General features: G+C 44.4%; 1 protein-coding gene across 1 annotated transcript in view; it reads left to right on the top strand.

Annotated features, from left to right (window-relative positions):
• Window positions 1-22,480, top strand: part of wdr17 (WD repeat domain 17) — a 47,041-nt gene that overhangs the window by 91 nt on the left and 24,470 nt on the right. Inside the window, exons 2-9 of the mRNA XM_029500243.1 lie at window positions 2,042-2,170; window positions 2,367-2,550; window positions 2,635-2,865; window positions 6,202-6,312; window positions 6,774-6,914; window positions 7,312-7,434; window positions 7,525-7,724; window positions 8,664-8,832. Of these exons, the coding sequence (XP_029356103.1) occupies window positions 2,048-2,170; window positions 2,367-2,550; window positions 2,635-2,865; window positions 6,202-6,312; window positions 6,774-6,914; window positions 7,312-7,434; window positions 7,525-7,724; window positions 8,664-8,832 (1,282 nt within the window). The 5' untranslated portion in view covers window positions 2,042-2,047. The remainder of the gene's footprint in view (window positions 1-2,041; window positions 2,171-2,366; window positions 2,551-2,634; window positions 2,866-6,201; window positions 6,313-6,773; window positions 6,915-7,311; window positions 7,435-7,524; window positions 7,725-8,663; window positions 8,833-22,480) is intronic.

The following is a 22,480-nucleotide window of genomic DNA, read 5'->3' on the forward strand; positions in this document are numbered from 1 at the left end:
GATATAAATAAACAGGTGTATGTGTGAGTGTTTGCGCGCGCGTCTGTGTCCCCAGCAGCCATGACACCTCCAGCTCAAGGAAGCTGCTAACTGCAGCTTCATGTTCCCAACGGCTGCCCTGCGCTGCGACAGTCAGACAGCGTGAGCCGGATCAGACCTGTTGATGGGTATACGTGGTCCCGAGAGAGACCAGCAAACAAAGGGTCAGGGTCACCGGTGCTGACAAGTCGTTGGCATCAGTCGATGCGAACGGGGTTTGTGTATCGGTTCACCGTCGGTTGCAGCCACTGGGTGTTCATCTTATGTCTCTGGTGTAGTGCGGGACGCCTCTCTGAGACCCGATCCGTCGGGGGACTCGGACATAGAAACCTCGTGCTCACCTCTTGTGTGAGGCTGATAATGATAAACACCATAGCAACAGTGCCATTTCATACACTACATACTTTTTTATCGAGTCCTTTTACTAAATCTTCATACAACGCTAATAGATGAGCTTTCACGAGCAGCGTCGTTGAATGTGAGTAGTTCAATGATAAGTCTGTTGAGCAGTAGTGTATAGTAGTAACTGAGCGAACCAAGTTTTAAACGGAAGACACGGTTTGACTTCAGCTAGTTACATATAGCGTTCACTGCGGTCATCAAATAGCAAACAGGAAATCCTGGTCCTGTGTTTCTTTAAGTCCACGTTTTCATTGGGACTTATCTTAACTCGTCCTTAACCAGAGGCGGGCTGGCCATAGGGAGGTTCGGGAGGTTTCCGGAACGGCCGGTCCGTGGGTTAGGGTTAGGGTTACGTTTTATTTTTTTATTTAATTTATTTTTTCTAGTAGAAGTCAGTAGAGTAAAAAGGCCTCTCCAAGCCTAGCTCCCAGGCTGAATTTCAACCCAACACCGCCCCTGTCCTTAACAGATAATCACCAATGGGGTCTCTGTATCAGATGAAATGAGCAGATTTGTGAATTTTGGCATGCGCCTGACAGTCACATTTATTCTATAATCAAAAATCATCTCACGACATCTGAGGAAGATTCATGAGATATAGAAGACTGGTTGTACGATTAGCAGAAGAGATAAAACTATAAAAAGCAATGACTAACTTGTCCTAAATAAAAACTGACTAGTATAAAAAAACAAGTATGCAGTTCAACATGTGAGCTAACTAATGTAGACATGAAGTGCTAGAGGCTGTTTAGGCCTCTTGGTTTGAAGCTGTCCAAGCCTAATTTGGACAGTATCACCCCTCAGACCTGCAGTGATCAGTCAGTAGGTAAGCACCGGGCTCAGCCAATCACAGCACAGATTAGTTCAATCTTATCTGTAATCAGGTTATCTTCTCTAGTCTGTGGCTCTAATGTTGTGGTGGCACCCCAGTTGTAGCAACGCAGTCCTTCTCAGGGAGGTGTGATTCTAGGTCACTCTTTCATGTTGCGTGGTTGGTTTATTTAATTCCACCTGAGTGGACATATCCACCAAGGCCAAGCAATCAAACACATCTGAACTTTCTTATTTGAACCAAATTTATACTCATCCTCAGTAACATTTCTCCAATCTTGTGATGTTCCACTGGTTTCACTGCTTCCTGACAAACTCATCGAATATTCAAGAACATCTAAACACTTGGCCTTCCCTTTTAAGTGGACCTGTCCCTCAATCTGGGCCTATCCCTCAAATTGGACATGTCCCTTTAACTCAATCTGCCCCTTTAAATGGACTGCTGGAGCTGTCCTGAAACTGGACCTCTTCCTGAAACTGAACCATCCTTTTGACTTGACCTGTGCCTTTAACTGGGCCCAGAATCTGCCCTTTTAACCCATTTGACCCCCTTCAAAATGGACCCAGCCCTTTAATTGGTGGACCCAATTCTTAAAGATGACCTGACTCAGTATGTAATGGGTTCCTTCTGTGTCTATTCCCCATCCTCCACAAGTTAGTTTAGATCCATTAAAAACCTTTAGCTCTTCCAGTTGTATTCCCCAACTCTTCCTTACCTCCACAGTTGTCCTGTGAAGGGGCTGGTCCTGACTGTTGTGTATCTGTCCAGGTGAACATGTCCAGGGTAAAGCAGGTGGGGCTGTTGGCTGCCGGCTGTCAGCCCTGGAACAAAGATGTTTGTGCCGCCAGTGGAGATCGTTTTGCCTACTGTGCTACTTTGGCCATCTATATCTACCAGGTGAGTTCCTGTGTGTTACGATGGTGATGAACCTGTACCCCTGTTGTGTCTCTTTGTATATTCTATTAATCTTATACTGTATTTTCATGCTCAGTTAGCTGACCTACCACATGATGGAGCTGTTAAATACTCTGTGAGGGCCCTGCCTCTCGTGCTTACCTGGCCGTGTTCATTGGTTTTGTCTGTGTTGTTGCAGTTGGACCAGCAGTACAATCAATTCAAGCTGAGATCCATCATGTCAGAGCACAAGAAGACCATTACGGCCATCAGCTGGTGTCCTGACCACCCTGATCTATTCGCCTCAGCTTCAGCTGAGAACCTGCTCATTGTGTGGAATGTAGCAGAGCAGAAAGCTGTGGCCAGACTGGACAACACAAAAGGTAGATGGATCAAACCAGGTCTTGTGGACCAGAGGGGCCTCCTCTCAGGTCTTACACTTCACAGTGTTTCTTCTACTTACCCAGGTGTTCCTGCATCTATCAGCTGGTGCTGGAACTCAGCTGATGGCGTGGCCTTTGTCTCCCAGCGTGGTCCTCTCTACATCTGGGTCTATGCAGGTCCAGACCCTGGGCTCACTGTGCACAAAGAAGCCCACTCCTTCCTGTCTGACATCTGTCTCTTCAGGTGGCACCCCAACAAGAAGGGCAAGCTGGTGTTTGGACACACTGATGGAAGTCTCTCTGTTTTTCAGCCAGGTACCCACCTACTCATTCTGACCTGAAAAAACCAAAACCAGGAGGAAGAGACTCAGACTAACTAGAGCCAAGTTGCTCTGGGAGCAGGGGTTCACAACTAAAAGTCAAACATGTTTTTAGATGTTTATACAATGTATAAAAAAAACCTGAAATCTCTCATTAACTAAAGTTGCCAAACTGCAGTCAGTTGTTTCCTGTTTACTTTGGTCACCTGTTTCCTTGGGTCCAATTTCACAAAGCAGGTTTAGTTCAAACTCAGAGTCTGTTAACCCTGAAATGAGGGAAACTGAGTTTTCCGTTTCATAAAGGGAGGTAACTCAAACAGGAGAAAGCCTGTTTCCCAGAGAGAGGTAACTTAAGCTCTTGGCCAGTTACCGTAGTAACTGTCACATCCGCACAGCGTTTCTTTGCAAATGGGAGTTTTTTGTAAATCGGACATGCAGAGCATTTGAGTAAGGCAACTATATGCCATAATCAGAGATTAAGTCACCATCATCAACACCACCACCACCACAGTCTAGGATGAGAATGTGTTCATACTTCTGTGTAGGCTAAATATCACACAATTTTAAGAAGTGTGAATGGGAAGAGAACAATCAGTAACATATCAAGATGTTAGCTCTACAGGCCTTTTAGGATCCCCCTCTGTGAAGGCAGCAGACACAGTATCCTTCAAGCTCTTCATCCTAGATGAGTGATATGTTTCAGTATACTTAAACTACCATTTGGAAAAATCTTTGGAGTATTGCCTACTTACAGTTACAAGGCCTGTTGTGGCGTGAGGGGGCTCAACCAGGCAGATAGAAACATGATCAAAATGAGGGACTCCTGTGAGATTATGCTGAGGTCTTTATTCTGTTTGAATAAAGTTTTTATATTTGATCTTAAACTGCTGCCAAGTGCACCTCTCCGCCGCAGGATTGCACCTAAATGAAATAAATAAATAGGCTACCATTCAAGCAGTTTTCCCCTGTAATATTATTGTGATTGCAAAGGACTACATTTCAACTTACATATTAACCCGAGCAGAAATGTTCTCCCATGCCTTCTCCCTCTCTTTTGCTGCTGCAGTGGTGTTGCACTTCTTTCTAAAAACATGTTCAAACTTGCCATATGAACGCATTAAAATGCCCAATTCTATTGAGGTGAAAAACGCGTCCCTTCTCTTCCCCGAGTCTGACGTACATAACCCAAAGATAAGGTCCAATTAATCAGATCTAGAATGAATGGTTCAATTAAATAAAAAATCTCTTTAAAGAGGCTAGTTGGTACTGCATTTAATAGACAGGTTGATGATTTGGATGATGAGACTATAGAAGCTAGCTCTGAGAGATTCAGAGGTGAGAATGATTCCAGATGTACAATACGCATTGCAGTTGATTCAGTATTTTATTCTCTAATGTAGGTAAGAGCGGATGAATTATTTCTCTGATTGTAAGAATTTTATCTGTAAAAAAAGTCCATAAAATCGTCGCTGCTGAGAGCTAAAGGGATCACTGGTTCAATTGAGCTATGGCTCTCTGTCAGCCTGACTACAGTACTGTTGAGAAACCTGGGTTTGTTCTTGTTTTCTTCTATTAGTGCTGAGTGATATGAACTTCTAGCACTGCAGAGAGTTCTTTTATACATTTTTAAGCTTTCTTTCCAGGTTCGGTGAGACTCTTCTGAGTTACTGGAATGCCAACATCTTTCTAATTTCTTTGATGCCTGCTTTAAGGCACGGATTTGGGAATTATACCACACAGCCAGCCTCCTCTGTTTGATTACTTTCTATTTGAGAGGGCCGGCATCATCAAGATTCAAACACAGTGTGGCCATAGTGCTCCCCTAGATCATAAGGTCATCAACCTGTGTATGGGAGAAATCCTCATTTGAATTTAGATATGGCATTGTTGGGAATGATGACTGGATGTTCTCTTTAAATTTAGCCACAGCATCTTCAGATAAGCATCTTCTATAGCTGAATTTATTCCTAAAGGCTATACAGCCAATTAAAGTAAACTCAAATGTAAGGAGGTAATGGTCGGTTAAAAGAGAGTTTTGAGGAAATATTGTTAACTTGTCCATTTCAATGCCATATGTTAGAGCAAGGTCAAGGATATGATTGTAGCGGTGAGTGGGTTAATTCACATACTGGGAAAAGCCAATTGAGTCTAGTAGGGAAAGAAACTCAGAACTAAGGCCTCTGCCTCCTGGTCTCGACTCTGGGTTGTCAGGGTTTGGGCTTTCTAATAAAATCGGCCATATTCCTAGTTATGAGAGCGGCCCCGTCCAAGGTGGGATGGACACAATCTCTCCTAATCAGACCAGGCCTCCCCCAGAAAGCCTCCCAGTTATCTATGTAGCCCACATTGTTTTCGGAACACCACCTCAACAGCCAGTGCAGGGTTAGTTTTGGCATACTTGCACACCGATTCCACATTAGTTTTTGTGACTTCCAACTGGCGAAGTCGGGTGTCGTTGATGCCGATGTGAATAACAATATTACCATATTTACGTTTATCCTTCGCCAGCAGTTTCAGATAAGACTGGCTGTCGCCGGCTCTGGTCCCCAGGATACACTTAACTATGGCCGCCGGTGTCGCTAAATTCACATTCCTCAGAATAGAATCGCCAATCACTAGAGTCAGCTTTTCAGTGGGTGTGTCGCTGAGTGTGGAGAACCTGTTTCAGGCTGTCACCCAGCCGCCCTGCTGCTTGGGAGCCGCTGGTGGGGAGGAAATTGTCTCGGCTGCCGTAGGAGCTGGTCTAGGTCGGCCCGCAATGGCTACAGGGGGGGTTCTTGGCAGTTTACTGTTGATTAATCAGGTGAATAGCAAAAGAATAGCAGAGACAGCACACAAGGCAACAGCACAACCACCAGTGACCAGAACTGACGTAACACGCTTATGCAACACTGATATTATTATTCCTCTTCTTATTTCCTAGTTATTCCTAGTTATTATATCCTAGTTATTTCCTCTTCTCTTTCATGTGTCATTTCCTGTTTACCTTGTTCAGCTGTTTCGAATTTTCTATCATCAGCTGTTTCTTTAGTCTGGTCAGCTGTTTCCTGTTTTCTTTGATCAGTTGTTTCCTGTTTCCCATAATCTTCCGTTTCTTGTTTCCTTTGATCAACTGCTTCCTGCTTCTGTTGAAGCTGGAACTGCTGCTGAAGGGGGTCCCGCAAAGACCTGGAACAAGGGACTTGACACTGAAGTTATTGAGAGATTAAAGTTTTTTCTGTTATTGTGGGTGGTTAAAGATCAGGGTATTCTTTTATCCAAATGAACTATTCTAATGCCCTCCCAGAGCAGAGTCTTTTACCTGAACCCAAATGTCCATTAACCTTCTCAGGGACTAAGAGCCAGAAACATGTACTGCGTCCAGAGTCTCTGGAGGGCACAGATGAAGAGGACCCCGTCAGCGCTCTGGAGTGGGACCCTCTGTCAACAGACTACTTACTGGGTCAGTCAAACTAAGAACAGGATTTTGGGTCCCTTATTGTTTTGAATGTTCAAGTTATTCAAGTTTCCATTATTATTTTTGATGGAAGGAACAAAAGAGTATAAAAAATTTCTCAGCATGCCCCACCTGCATTAGCAAACAAACGCGTTCATTCTTGTGTCCAGCTATTTACGGCCCTGTTCTCAAGGAAATGGCTCCATTTAACGTTAGCAACTTGATAGGCAAATCTACAAATATGAGACACCACAGCTGCTGGCTCTATCTTGGATGTTTGTTGGGGTAAATACTTGTATCCAAGTCGCAGCGAGGAAGTATGATGACATGTAATAGTGTTGTCTAATTTTTTAGGGAAAATTTTTCATTTCTTGGGGGAAAAATCCCCACCGGCCTCTCCATAGGCTGTATTGACATACAGATACATGAAGTATGTTTGACACACAAATGTCTCCTATGTCTACCAGTGTCAAACCTCCATAATGGGATCAGGTTGGTTGACAGTGAGGCCTTGACCTGCATCACGTCCTTCTGCTTCCCCTCAGCTGCTGCATCGGTTCAGTGTCTGGCCTGGGTTCCCTCTGCACCAGGCATGTTCATCACCGGAGGTAAACACCAGGGCTGTGATTAAATGGATGGGTTGTGTGTACGACATGGGTAGACTTTATACATTGATCTCTTCCAGCCTGATAATGTGCTGCGTCACAAAGCAAAAATGCTTCAGGGATGGTTTGAGGAGCACAACAATAAGTTTGAGGGGGTGATCTGGCCACCAAATTCCCCACATCTCAAGCCAATCAAGAATCTGTAGGATATGCTGGACAGATAAGTCTAATCCACGGAGGCACGTTGCAATTTAGAGGGCTTAAAACACCTTCAGGGTCTAGTGGAGTCCATGCTTCGGCGGGTCAGGGCTGTTTTGGCTGGAAAAGGGAGACCAACACAATAGTCGGCAGGTGGTCATAATGTTATGCCTAACGGATGTTTTGTGTTGCATTTCTTCAGACTCCCAGGTGGGGGTGCTGCGGGTGTGGAACGTGTCTCGATCCACTCCTCTGGACAGCTTCAAATTGAAGAAGACTGGCTTTCATGCCCTTCATGTCCTCAGCTCTCCTCTCTCTAAGAAAGGTGACCGCCATTTGTATGTCCATATTTGTGTGATGATCCAGCTGTGGCTGATCATATGCTTAGCAGTAGCTGATTGGATTATCTCCACAGGTATCTCCACAGCTTGCAGTTCCTGTTCTCCATGTAAAAGTCAGCACACCAGCTCCACCAGTGAGGCAGTGCCCCCACCCACCCTGTCCCAAAACCACTCCTTCTCTCTGCCGCCAGGCCATGCTGTCTGCTGCTTCATGGATGGGGGGGTGGGGCTGTATGACATGGGGGCCAAAAAGTGGGACTTCCTGAGAGACCTGGTATACACACGCACACACACACATATTACTCACTTAACAGTGGGGACACTCATTAGAATGTCTTGCTAGTGATTATGGATACATATTTAAGTCTGTCCACTTCATCAAATGATGCTAAGGCCAGACCAGGTAAACTGAAAATATGATAACATTTAAATTTAGCTTTGCTTTACTGAGAACTGAAGCCACACAAACTAAAACTTTATCTGATTACACCTGGAGTTCAAGGACATCAGAAGATTTTTTTCGAGCAAAAGGGTGAGAAAGTAGAGGATAAACTTAAGAGTCATAATTTAGTTGGTTTTTAGTTTGCATTTATAAGTCTGAGAAAAGAGAAACTATAATGTGAGAGACAGGCTCATCTTTCTCACTAATTTGATAACTCATTGATGCAGGAAATGTGTCAAATGACTTGCATCTAATAACACTGACGAAGCCTGACAAATGCAAATATGACTAGGCTTCATTACTAACATTGATGTTAACATTGATTGATTATGATGTTCAGTTTTCTGCCATTGATTTTTGGGCAAGACATCCATCTATTTTCATTCATCTAAGTTGACCTTCTTAAGTCGGTTAAGCCTTAAAGTGGTTTTAACTGGTTCTTCATGACTGTGCCACCCTTGCTACTGCTCATTTTATGAAAACTTTAAGATCTGGTAAATCTTGAAAACTACACAGCAATGTCAAAATGTAATTTGAATAGGGTAAAAATGGTACTTGCGTTGCTTGAATTTAATCAGTTTAAGTTCATTTACATGAAAGAGGTCGGACATATTTAAGGTGAAAAGTTCAATATATGAATAATTCCTATGGCATCTAGCAGTACAAGAGGATTATGAGGGGTCCCCGAAAAAATTTCTTCCCTGTTATGGGGTCTTGACCCATGAATAACACCGGGACGAGTTTAACCAAGGTCTTGGTGTTGTTTTCCAGGGTCACGTGGAGACCATCTTTGACTGTAAATTTAAACCAGATGATCCTAACCTTCTGGCCACGGCCAGTTTTGATGGAACCATCAAAATATGGGACACAAACACACTTACAGCTGTTAACACCTCCCCTGGCAATGAAGGAGTGGTCTACTCACTGTCCTGGGCTCCAGGTACGTCAACACACACACCTCCAACATGTAGACAACAATCAAACATAAAAATTAACACAACTCAGATGAACCACTCCACAAGGAGAAGTATGACTCATGCTAGTCTGGCTAATGGATCCAAGAGAGCAACAGGAAATAAATCAAATCAAATCAGATTTATTTGTATAACAAAGTTACATCAAGGCACTTTACATATAAAGCAGGTCTAGACCAAACTCTTTATAAGATGATTTAAAGAGATCCCCCAATGAGGAAGCACTTGGCGACACTGGCAAGGAAAAACTTCCTTTGAGAGGCAGAAACCTCGGGCACAACCAGGCTCGGGGGGGCCATCTGCCTCAACCAGTTGGGTTGAGAGTGGCATGTGAGAGAGAGAGAGAGAGTTGATGGAGATGAGGCTGTAGTATGGAATTCACGGGGATAAGGGAGCAGCAACATGGGATGGCACTGAGTCACCACCTGCAGGATGAGGATAGGGAGAGAGAGGAGAGGAACTGGGAGAGACAGAGACTTCGGGAAAACATGGTTAGTAAATGAAGTAAACATGCTTAGAACTGGGAGAAACAGGAATTTCTAAGAAGCATAGTTATTGTAAGCGCATGCAAGGGGGAGGGGGAGGAGGGAGAGGGAGAGAGGGGGGGAGAGAGTGAGAGAGCAGCCTAGGCCTATAGCAGCATAGCTAAAGAGTAGATGGACTTTGACTTTTTAACTATAAGCTCTGTCATACAGAGCGTTTTTAAGCATGGTCTTGAAAATTGCGAAGCAGTCCGCCCCCGAGACCGATACTGGAAGTTGGTTCCATAGAAGAGGAGCCTCATAACTGAAAGATCTGCCTCCAGATTTACTCTTGGAGACTCTAGGAACCACAAGTAGACCGCCATCTAGAGAGCGGAATGGCCTATTAGAACAATAAGGAACTATGAGCTCTCTGAGATATGATGGAGCTTGGTCATTAAGAGCTTTATATGTTAACAGAAGGATTTTAAATTCTTCTACTACTATTTTACCGGCAGCCAATGTAGAGCAGCTAACACGGGAGAGATGTGATCTCTTTTCCTAGTTCCTGTTAATATTCGTGCAGTAGCGTTCTGAATCAACTGAAGGCCTTTCAGAGATTTGTTTGGACATCCAGATAGTAATGAGTTACAGTAGTCCAGACTAGAAGTTACGAATGCATGGGCTATTTTTTCTGCATCATCTTGAGAGTGGATGTTTCTGATTTTCCTAATGTTTCTCAGGTGGAAGAAAGCTGCCCTCCTGACTTGTTTTATGTGAGGTACAAAGGACATGTCCTGATAAAAAGTTACTCCAAGGTTTCTTACAGTGGAGCTGGAAGCCAAACTAATGTTGTCCAGACTGATTAGATGGTTAGATAGCGTTTGTTTGAGGTGCTTAGTACCGAGTTCAAGAACTTCATATTTGTCAGAGTTCAGGAGTAAAAAATTTTGGGTCATCCAGACTTTTATGGCTTTGAGACATGTCTGCAGTTTGACTATCTGACTGACTTTATTTGGCTTCATTGATAAGTACAGCTAAGTGTCGTCTGCATAACAGTGAAAGCTGATGCTGTATTTCCTGATAATGTTGCCTAGAGGAAGGATTGGTCCAAGTACCGAACCCTGTGGGACTCCATAACTGACTACAGTGCATGAGGAGGAGCTATAGTTAACATGAACAAACTGATGTCTATCTGATGAATAGGATTGGAACCACCTTAGTGCAGTTCCTTTAATGCCAATTTCATGTTCCAGTCTCCAGAAGTTTGGAGGCTGATCCATTGTCTGAAGCCATTAGAATGTAATTGGAGACTTTAACCAGTGCTGTTTCTGTGCTGTGATGGGCTCTAAATCCTGACTGAAACTCTTCAAGCAAATCGTTCCCATCCAGATGGTCGTGTAATTGGTTTGCTACTGCTTTCTCAATGATTTTCAAAATTAATGGAAGGTTCGATATGAGTCTATATTTGGCCTAAACATCTGGATCAAGATTTGGCTTTTTAAGCTGGGTTTGATGACTGCAGTCTGAAGAGTCTGATGTACATAACCCAAAGATAAGGTCCAATTAATCAGATCTAGAATGAACGGCTCAATCAAGTAAAAAATCTCTTGAAAGAGACTAGTTGGTACTGGGTCTAATAGACAGGTTGATGATCTGGATGATGAGACTGTAGTAAGTGAGACTTAAAGAGTTGGAGGCGCGGCTTTGCACCTTAGCTAGTCCAATTTATGCTAGTGTAGCTTGCCAGTGCCCTTTAGTTGCTGCGGGCCGAGCTACAGCAGTTCAGAGAGCCCCCCACCAATCAGTTCCCAAGCACCAGTAATCCAGTCATGGCGGCTGGGTGACTGTCCAAGACAAGAGGCATAGCCAAAGGCAGCAGCCATAGGTTCACCACCAACCAGTCAATGTTTCTAACAGGCTCTCCCCACTCAGTGACATACCTCTTGTGAACCGGGTCAAATTATTGCCACAAGTCAGCAAAACCAGCGGCCATAGTTGAATGCATCTCTGAGGCCAGAGCAACGACATCCAGTCTTATCTGCCCAAATCTTGGCCTGTCTGGAAAGTGGAAAACTATAATATATGTAACAGAAAACGCGCCAATAGCCTAAAAACCTTTTTAACTGCATCAGTAACAAAGAGTGCAGTCAGTAAACCAAATCTGCAGGGGAACCACAATGAATGAAAAAAGAGCCACAGAAAATAAACACCAGTCAAGCCTATTCATAAACAATAGGATCATGTACTATCTATGTACTATATAAATATATATATATATGAAAAATGAATTAAAATACTCAATAAATGCATTCAAATTCCAATAAATGCACCAAAAATATTAAATATCAATGTAGATAACAAATGATAAAATGTAACATAAACATAGACTGCATAATTATTGTTGTTGATTTAATTGCTGATTAATCTAATTCTTATACATAATTTTGGCAGGTTTTCAAGTGTGCACCATCCGCACTGATTTGATGGAAGTACGACAGGCATAGTGATTAGCGCTGGTGCCTCCCAACAAGAAGGTTGTTGGTTCAGTTCCTGGGCCTGGGGCCTTTCAGTGTGGAGTTTGCATGTTCTCCTTGTGCTTGCGTTTGTGAGCCTCAAGGCTTGTGCTGGTCTCAACCCTGGATAAATGGGAGGCGGCATAGCGGTTAGCAGTGTTGCCTGACAGTAAGAAGGTTGTAGTGCGATTCATGGGCATGGGGCCTTTCTATGTGGAGTTTGCATATGCTCTGCACATGTGTGGGTTTCCTCTAGGTTTCCTCCCACAGTCGAAAGACATGCATGTCTAGGTTGATTGGTGACTCTAAATTGCCTGTAGGTCTGAGTGTAAGTGAGTGATTGTTCATCTCTGTGTGTTGGCCCAGTAATGGACGGGCAACCTTTCCATGGTGTACCTCGCCCTCGCCCAATGTGAGCTGGGTTTGGAATCAGCACCCCCTGTGACCTGGAAACGGATAAATGGTAGAAGATGAATGAATGAATGATTGTTGGACACCATAGTTTTCTCGGGCCCTCTGCCAGATCTGACCAGTGATGACTAGGGTTGCCAGCAGTCCCTTAAAATATGGAATCGTTACTTAAAAGATGCGTCCTTATTGAACTGATAAGGGACACGATTTGTTCCATATTTTTTAAAATCTATGACATACATTTTGTCCTTCCAGCCTCATGTTGTCATTAAACTACTGTTTGCCAAGGTGGTGTCCAGAAAACAACGTGGGCTTTATAGATAACTAGAAGACTTTCTGAGGGAGACCTGGTCTGATTAGGAGAGATGGTGTCCAACTCACCGTGGAGGAGGCAACTCTCATATCTCAGAATCTGACAGACTTTACTAGAAAGTTAAAACCATGGCATTCCAGAGTCCAGACCAGGAGGCAGAGCTCCAGTTTAACACTCTTCTCTGCACCTCAATCAGAGTGGTTGCCTGCCCAGAACAGAATTGACCTCTTAAATTTAGAAAAATTATTAACAGAGCTAAAAAGCATCACTTGATTGAAGTTAGCTACACCAGCCAGGGATGTAGTTAAGCGTTAGAGCACATGCCTTGAATACAGAAGCTCTGGGTTCATACCCCAGCCATGACTAGTGCTTTTGCTGGTCCAAAGCCCAGAATTTTTTCTTTTACTTCACTTCAAACTCGAGTTCTTACCCATGCTACCAAGTTGTCATTGGCAGCGCTGCTGAATAAATTTTTATTTATAAACATCTCCCACCACCCAAGTCATATCTTGGCCTGAAGAGGCAGGTGATAGTCTCCTGCACCGTGACGCGAGCACCAGCCATTGTCATTCGATCTTTATGCAGCCCGCTGCAGACATCTTGTCTCACCACCTCGTAACACATTTGTTATTTTGCTAACGTTAGCTAACATTATTTTCTTCTAAACGGCTCCAGCATGGACGGCCTAGCCTTTGTTGAGCAACAAGAACACATCTCTTCAACAACAAGGGGCCTCCAGCTACAGTACAATGTGTTGGTCAGAATTAGCTTGCTCGCTAGCCATTCCACCAGCTAACCTAGCATACTGTGTAGCTACTAAAGCAGCTCATGTTGGATAAGAAGAAGCGTTGCTCCTAGTGCGGGAGACACACAGCTGACCAACAGCCGCAACACATGTGTTTTGTGCCTGGGATAGGAGCATGCGGAGTTGGCACTAAGCAAACCCTTCTTCTGCCTATCATGCTCCCAGCTCCCTCTTTCCACGCTCTGCCATCAACCCCAGCTCTGCATTCCCACCACAGACAGTACAGCTCACTCAGAGCCTGCTAACCCATGGACGGACTCCGACTTCCCGCCCCTCCCTCCCTCCGGAAGACCAGAGGGAGATGCCTGGTGCACCCCTCTGGACAGCAAGTGTGTTCCACAAAAAGAAGAGCTCTCAAATTTTCATGCCCGCCAGTGGGATGCCATGTTGGGCATGGAGGAGGATTGTGGGGAGGAGGAAAATGGCGCTAGGTTTTGCTGCAGAGAAGAGGAGACTGAAAACGAGGAAGGAGCTGCTGTGGGGCTGGCACTGAAGGGCCCCTTCCATAAGGAGTTTCTGGAGGTAATAGCCTGAGCTGTGGCTAAACTGAATATTGCGTGGCAAGGACCCCCCAGCTCGTCTCCCCTAGTTGCCCAGGGGTGCATATTTCCAAGGTTCAGCTATGCAGCCAAGGCAGATGCCATGCTGCAACGATATAAAGCAGTTAGTCCGGCTCTCTTCGGGGGGCACCGCACCAGACCAGATCCTCCATTCATGCTTTCATGGGGTAGTCCTCCATCAAATCTGAGCTGGAGGTGGGCTATTTAAATATGCCACTTCTGGAGGAGGAATTTGTGGTGGCTCACCTCTCCTCCTCATCCCACAAGCCTCAGCTCCTCTCCAAAGCCTGTCAGCTCATGGCCTTGCTAGCCGAAAAATCATACAAGGCAGCGGGGCAGGTGGCTGCAATGACGAATAATCTGGCCATCCTCCAGGCTTACCTGTCTCAAAAGGCTTACCAGGCCTGCCTCCTGCGTGATCTAGAGGGCAAGGCCACCACTGAGACCTATACGGAGCTCCAAAAAGTGACAGACTTCCTATTCATGATTCCATGCACTGCGCAGGATGCCGGGAAGATTATGGACTTCTCTGTGGTCACCAAAGGTCATCTCTGGCTGAATCTCACCCAGATTCAGAAGAAGAGGCTCCTTAATGCCCCTGTTTCCACCATGGGCCTGTTCAGCAATGCAAGACATCACACATAAATTTGAGAGGCAGCAAAAACACTTGCCAGCTTTTAAGTTGCTCATGCCTCACTGCTACCGTAATCCCTTGCCTGCCCACCAGGCCCATCCTAACTGGCCGGGTCGGAGCTACACACCAGGCCAACACTCTGCCAGTGCCTCCTGAGCCAATCCGCAGCTAACCGGAGCTGGCTTTATCACCCGCTCCTCCAGAAGCAGCACCACAACCAGGCGAACAGAGGGAAAAAGCCTCATAGGACATAGTTACTCCTTTTTGGGGAGGGGGGATGAACACCCTTCTGTCAGGACATACGGTCACACAGCAATCAGGTGTTTTGGAACGAAAGCTAGTGTTACAGTGTCCCTTGCTTGTGAAAATTGCTCAGCCCACACACACACACACAGTTCCACCTCACACTGCACAGCTCTGTCCACTCTGGTCACAGTAAGCAGAGGTGGGTGCTTGACTAACACTGATGAAGACTCAACTTGACTTTGACTTGGTCTTCATGACTTGAGACTTGACTTAGACTTGAGACGGATGGCTTGAAAGGACTTGCCATTTTTAATTTAAATATGTGCATTTTTTGCAACTTTTTTTAAAAAGGTTTTATTTTGAAACATGATCGGGTGATTTTCCAGTGCAATGTATGCAGCACACTGAACAGACTAACAGCCGTCAGCAGGTCAACAAAGGAGCACCATACATGGAGGCTAGACCAAGAATAATTCAATTTGGGTTCAAGGATTATGTTGTCGATGACAGTATAAAGAAGAAAACAGCGGTATGCAAGGTCTGCAGCTCAAAAATCAGTGACAACAACCACAACATTCAACTTCATCCGTCACTACAAAACCCACAAAGAAAGGTAAGCTTCGTGACTGTGTGTTTTAGCTAGCTGTTACGGCTGTTGTAAAAGTATGCCCATTCATCTTTTGATAATAACGTGAAAGTACTTATTACAAGGAAATATCACAGGGAACGTGACAAAATGTGACAATTTTTTTCACATGGATTCACATGCTGCCATCTCTATGAAAGCGTATCAGGGCCAGGCAGGAGAAAAATATTTGAGAGGAGGAAGATTTCTTTTTTTTTCATCATGCACTTCAAGAATAAAGTCGAAATATCTCCTCCATCAAATGCAGTTAGAAGAGCTACTGACAGCTATGCACGCAACTACACCTACTACATCCTTGGAGTGTAATGTTAAGGTTACGTTTCTGAAATTGTACTTCCACATTAATCTCGATATTTTGGCTTTTTTCTCGAAATTGTATTTGAACATTAATTTTGACATTTCGACTTTTCTGTACATCTCATATTGCATATTAACAGATTTTGTTTTCATGTATGAAAATTTCAGTGCATTTTAACACAGCCAATTCACATAAATTGAATAGTCCTCCTGATTTAGTCCTAGCTATATTGTCTGCAGTTCCAGGATTAATATTAAAACTATATTTCAAATGATTTACTATGCAATGACGATCTTAATGTTATATTTCTCTGTGCCGTGGGAGGATTCAGTTGAAGAAGCATATGAAAGGAAAAAGCTCAGGAATGCAGATCTAGGTAAGGATGCTGAGCAGCGAGGGTGGAAGGTTAGGATTTGTCCAGTGGAAGTAGGATGTAGAGGGTTTGTAGCCAGATCTGTTGTTGCTTTGTTGAGGGAGTTAGGAGGAAGGGGACAGAGTGAGAGGAAAATAGTGAAAGAAATGTCGGATGAGGCAGTAAGATGCAGTCAGTGGATTTGGATTAGAAGAACTAATAGTAGCTGGGGGCCCAGCAGGAGGAGTTCTTAAGATAGACAGACTCTAAGGAGAAGCAGAGGAAGAAATCCAGGAAGGGGAAGTGTATTTAAGTGGAGGGTGTGGCCTGTTTGAGCCTCTTTGAGACCAAGTGGTTAGTCCAGGTGAGTTGGACTGTATTATTTTGATTTGGTTTGATTATAGGACTGTCCAGGTGAGTTTGTTTGCTGAATCTGCTAGTGTAGCTTGTCCTCCACCTCCTGCACCCTCTATACTTTCATGTCCCCTACCCGAACCAGGGTCTGTATCCCATCCCTACTTTTATCTCCGCCTCTTCTATTTCTCTCCCCTACCCGGACCAGGGTCTGTATCCCATCCCTACTTTAATCACCACCTCTTCTATTTCTCTCCCCTACCCAAACCAGGGTCTGTATCCCCACCCTGCTTTCACTGGTGCAGTTGACAGTATTGCTGCTGGAGACAGTTGTCTTTGTTTGAGCAGCGGTGATGGCTGGCATTAGGGGAGTGACTCTGGGACGCCAGTGATCACTGTTCGCCTCCTGGAGGTGTCGTGGGCCTATCAAGACAAAACACTGGTGAAAGGAGGTTCCCCAGACATGTTAGCTATCACTGCTCACTGGCCTATTTAGATCTATAGGGATCTTGTCTATAGGGCACAGTTTGGGAGTAAGGGAGTTAATCACTGAGTCTGGTCCATTTTTTTGTTGCAAAAGTTTTTGTGTTTACTCTAAAAACTCTCTTCTTTTTATTGTCTACAGATATGAAGAGGACATCCATACCAAAGCAATTTTGGATCTTAATCAACCTCAATCAACCTTAATGACTCATCCTGCGGTCTGGTCAGACCGCAGGATGAGGGGCTTTCTTGGAGTCACAGGACTTTGGATCAATATTGAAGAATAAGTGCTGGATCCTTCATTTCCTAAGTTGAAATCCCAGTTGCTTGCATGCAACTGCTTCAAAGGTTCCCATACAGGGGAAATAATTTGTGAAGAGTTTGAGCAAATATGCGAAAAATATCAGATCAAGAAAAAGGTCAACCACATCATCTATGACAGTGACGCAAACATGAAAAAGGTGTTCACTACATGTTTTCCTGGAGAGGGAGATGAGGATGACGAACTTGATGATTTCAACATTTGAAACAACCTGACGGTGGAAGAGCAAGAGAAGATTGAAAATGTCTTGAATGCAAAGTCCCAGACAAGACTTCAATGTTTTGCACTCACTATTCAATTGGCTATAGGGGATGGTCTTAAAGAGACTAAATTACTCAGTGCAGCTCTCACCAAAGCTTCCAGGTTGAGCTCTTTGCTCCACACAAGCACCTTTGACACAAGACAAATTTGAGAAGGAGTTTGGACAGTGTGGAATCCCTGCCTCTGTTACCACAAGCTGGAATTCTGAGGTAACTGAAATCAGTTCTCAACTGTGACTACCTGAAACTGTCTACAGTTCTAAAAGATGCAGGACACAAAGAGACAGTATTCACAGCTAGAGAGTGGACTCAGATAAGGGAACTAGTGGATGTTCTTCAACCTTCTGGAGGAGTCACATATCTCACACAAGGAGAAAGAATTGCCACTACAAGTGCTGTGGTACCCTGTATCCTTTCTCTTAATCATCACTTGGAAAATCAAAAAGAGAAAGTGCGCTACTTGGGTGGCTTGATCCATAGCGTGTAAGGATCACTCCAAAGAAGATTCAGAGGGATCTTTGTAAATTTGAGGATTGCAGATGACCAGAGTGATGGAGCAACCTTGCCCTTCTTTGACCCTTTGTACCTAAAACCTGCTCTGCTGGATCCTGCATTTGGCACCATGTGCTTGACCCATGATGTTTTGGTCCCTGAAACGTCAAGCAGGATATGTCTGTGATGACAAAAAGAACGTTATGTTTTCCATAGCAATCCAATTTTAATGTCAGACCTGAGAAGAAATAGGCTATAAAACAAATGTTCACTATGTTGACATACACTCACTGAGCACTTCAGTTTTTATTGACATTTTGTGAAAGGTGATAATTCTACTTTATAGTTATTATGGAGGTTGTAGTGGGCAATAGTGGTGTAATGGAGTGTGTTATATTGAAAAGTGTTCCTAATATTTTGCCTCCCACATTTATGTTAGTGAAGTGGAGAAAATGACTATTGTTTTTGCTTGTTTATCAGACTTGATTCTCAGAGAAGCGGGCACAACTAGTCCAACTACAGACGAACAGGACCAAATAACACCGGCAGAGCCAGAGCATCAGTCTGTGCTGTTCTGAGCATATTGCAAAAAACAGAGGATGGATTCAAGTTCCAGTCCCCAAATTTAGCTGAACTACTATTTAGACATTTGTGATTGACAGCGCTGCCGTCGTAAGTAAGCAGTTAAATAAGTTAGGTCATTGTAAGCAGGCTGCAAAAATTTTAGTTATTGTTAATATTGAAATAAAACTTGTGTACCACTGTCTTTACTGATTGTAACTTTGAAAACTGGAGTAGATCATCAGATTTTTGTATGACTTGACTTGTGACTTGCTTGACCTGAGCAATGACTTGACTTATAGCAGGGATTCGACTTGACGTGCTTGATTCTCAACACAATGACTTGGGACTTGCTGGAGACTTGCTTGTGACTTACACGAGTGACTTACTCCCATCTCTGACAGTAAGCACTCAAATGAGCTTGAAGCCCGCTACGGGCTGGGACAGTGTCACACCTTTAAAGTAAACACAAATGAGCCCAAAGCCCGCTTAAGGGCCGGAACATTGCCACACTTTTTTAAAGCGACCACAAATGAGCCCGAAGTCAATTATGAGGCCAGGACGTTTTCAAAATGCATTACAAACTACAGCAGGCTCGTGGAGGGATGCTTTGCCGCAGCGGGTCAGGCTCAAAGGGGAGTCAGCGCGGCTCTCTCATGGCAAGAGGGCAGCGCTGTCCGAGAGGCTGTTAATATGGAAGTAGCTCAGCCATCCTTCCCCCTGGATACTCAGCACAATGAAGAATGGCTACGCCTTGCAGTTTGCTCGCAGTCCACCACACTTAACTGGTTTTATTCAGTCAAGTGTACAAGCCCACCTGGCCCAATTCTGGAACAGGAGATATCTCCCCTCCTAGAGAAAGAAGCCATTCACACAGTGAGCAAGGCAGAGCGCAACATGGGCTGTTATCACAGATACTTCTTGAACTCAAAGAAAGGAGGGCCGAAATACACAATTTTGGATTTGAGGGATTTGAACAAATCATTGAGGAATTTGCTGTTTTGCATGTTGACACAATGCCGGCTGTTGAAAGTGATCAGACTGGTAGATTATTTCACTTCTTTGGATATGAAAGATCTGGCGCACCCAAGGCTGTACTCGTTTTCCTCCCATCCCGCTGATCCAGCAGGTTCTGGACAGACTGAGGGAATGCAGGTTGCCACTCATTCTAGTGGCGCCGTATTGGCCATCACTGATGTGGTTCGCCGACCTATGCGCTATGGCGCAGGGGACTCCATGGACACTTCCGAGGTGCACAGACTTTCTGGCTCAGGCAAGAAAAAAAGTTTTCCACCCCTTCCCTCACAAGTGGAAGCTGGTGGCTGGGTTTCTGAATGGTAGCGCCTGCTATGTGAGCGGCTGACTTTAGCAGTTGTGGAGACCATACAGAGTGCCAGAGCTTCATCCGTCCATTCTCTGTATGTGCGTAAATGGCTGGTGTGCAGTGCTTAGGGAGGATCCAATATAATGCGGTATAGGGGTTGTCCCATGCTTTCGTCAGAGCTTGTTAGACAAAGGCTTGTCCCCCTCCTCCTTAAAAGTCTACTTGGAAAATCTTTGATGGAAAATCAGTGGGGTGTCACTCTATGGCATCTCGGTTCATGAAAGCCGCTCCCCGTTTGCGCCCCCCTTTAAAGATGCGTTTTTCCCAGGTTGGATTCTGTGACGGTGCTGGAAGGGCTCTTGGGACACCAATTTGAGCATGCCGGCACAGTTGAGTTGAAGTACTTATCCCTGAAGATGGCATTATTATTAGCCCTGTCTACAGTGAAGAGAGGTAGCGATCTCATTGCTTTGTTAGTACAGCAATCATGTATGAATTTTTCAGCAGATGAGTGGCGGTTGCCTAATCCCCCTTATCAGCCGAAGAATATTTAGGCTTGTTTTAGATCTATGGTTGTGGATCTATTAGCATTCTGCCCACCTACCTTTGCATCAGCAGAAGAGGAGCGCTTGCATAGACTGTGCCCAGTCCGTTCGCTCTCTGTGTATTTGGAGAGGATGCGTGCACTGCGCCGTTCTGACCAACTGTTTGTTTGTTATGGGTCCCAGTCTTGGGGTATGGCTCAATCCAGAGAGTGTCTGTCTCGTTGGATAGTGGAAGCCATAACTTTAGCCTATTCCTCTTTGGGGAAGGACCTGAGGGCTCATTCTACCCAGGGTGTTCCTAGTTCGTTGGCACTTTTGTGCATTGTGTCTGTGGAGGACATGTGTGAGGCTGCTTCTTGGTCAACTCCACACACTTTCAGAAGATATTATAGTCTGGATGCGTCTGATACGTTTTTTGCGCACTTTGTATTGTCTGCAGCCAGACATTGATACGTTTTGGCTTACTAGCATACCTCTGTATTGGATATGTAACTTAATAAGTGTAACTTATTGCGAGTGGGCCATGGTTTCCCATGTTAATTCCTCCTTGGGCCAGAAGGGTTGCACATGTTGGTGTCCTTTTCTTGGCCAGTTGGGGTGGTGGTATGCGTTGTAGCATGGATAAGAACTTGTGTTCAAAATGAAGTAAAACGTTAGGGTTGTGTTACAACCCAGGTTTTATGAGTTGTTACGATCCCCTAAATTATCCCGTACCCAGGAGACCAAACACAATTAAAAACACCCAAGAGTTGCTAAAATAAAAAAACAAGTTTCTTTATTGAAACATGTGATCATTACATGTGACCAATTCAAACCCTAAAGAAAAAAAAATAAATAAAAAACCTGACCTGAAACTACCTCCCCTCCCAAACTAACTAAATACTGGTGGACCAGCCAAAAAGAACAAAAGCAAGGGAGCCCACATGGGGCCAGCAGAACAGGGTTCTCCCCTCTACTGTGTTGCAGGCAGCAATGAGGAAGAGAGAGCCCGAACTGCAGTCCCTCCCCTGAGTAGCCACAGCTGTTAGAAAGGAGACAGACAGGATGAGGAAGGATCAGGATTATCAGCAAGGGGGGGTATGTAACATCCCCACCCTAAGTTACTGAACAATGCATATTAGGGGGAAAAAAACTGTTAATCCACAAAAGAACTTACAGTTTTCACAGGATACATTGTTCAGGTACAACTGTTTACAGGTGTGACAATGCATCAGCCATAACATTATCCCTGCCATGGATATGTGTGACTTCCACATTGAAGGCTTCTAACCGCAAACACCAATTCATCAAACGTCTATTTTTGTTTTGCATCCAGTGTAGGAAAACGAGCGGATTGTGATCAGTATAGAAAATTACAGGAGCAATAGCAGAGCCGACATAAACCTCGAAATGCTCCAAAGCCATGTCAAGTGGTAGCGCTTCCTTCTCAATGGTGGAATACCATTTTTGATGGACATCAAGTTTCCTAGAAAAATAAGAAACTGGGTGCTCAACCTCATCTGAACCTTCCTGCAGGGGGACAGCACCCACGCCAGCATCACTTGCATCCACTGCCAGCTTAAAAGACTGATCAAACCGGCGTGCTGCAAGAACAGGTGCATTCACTAAAAGATTCTTTGTCTGCTCAAATGCCAACTGGCAGGTTTTGGACAAATCAAAACTCACTTTTGGGCTCAACAGATCAGTCAACGGCGAGGGCATGGCAGAAAAACTTTGCCAGAAGACTCTGTAATACCCAACCATCACAAGATAACGGTGAAGCTCTGTTCGATTGGTTGAAACAGGAAAAGCTTCAATGCATTCCACTTTTGCTTGCACACGATGAACCTGACCTCCTCCCACTAATTTCCCAAGGTACGTCACTGTGGCCTGCCCAGACTCACATTTGGACAAGTTCACTGTCAAATCTGCAGTCTTCAAGTGACAAAACACTGTACGCAAATGCTCCAAATGCTCAGACCATGACTCAAAACAGACAGCCAAATCATCCAGATATGCTTAGAAAAAATGGCAAACCAGACAGAACAGCAT

Source organism: Echeneis naucrates, chromosome 1 (assembly GCF_900963305.1).
Source record: "Echeneis naucrates chromosome 1, fEcheNa1.1, whole genome shotgun sequence".
Classification (NCBI taxonomy): domain Eukaryota; kingdom Metazoa; phylum Chordata; class Actinopteri; order Carangiformes; family Echeneidae; genus Echeneis; species Echeneis naucrates.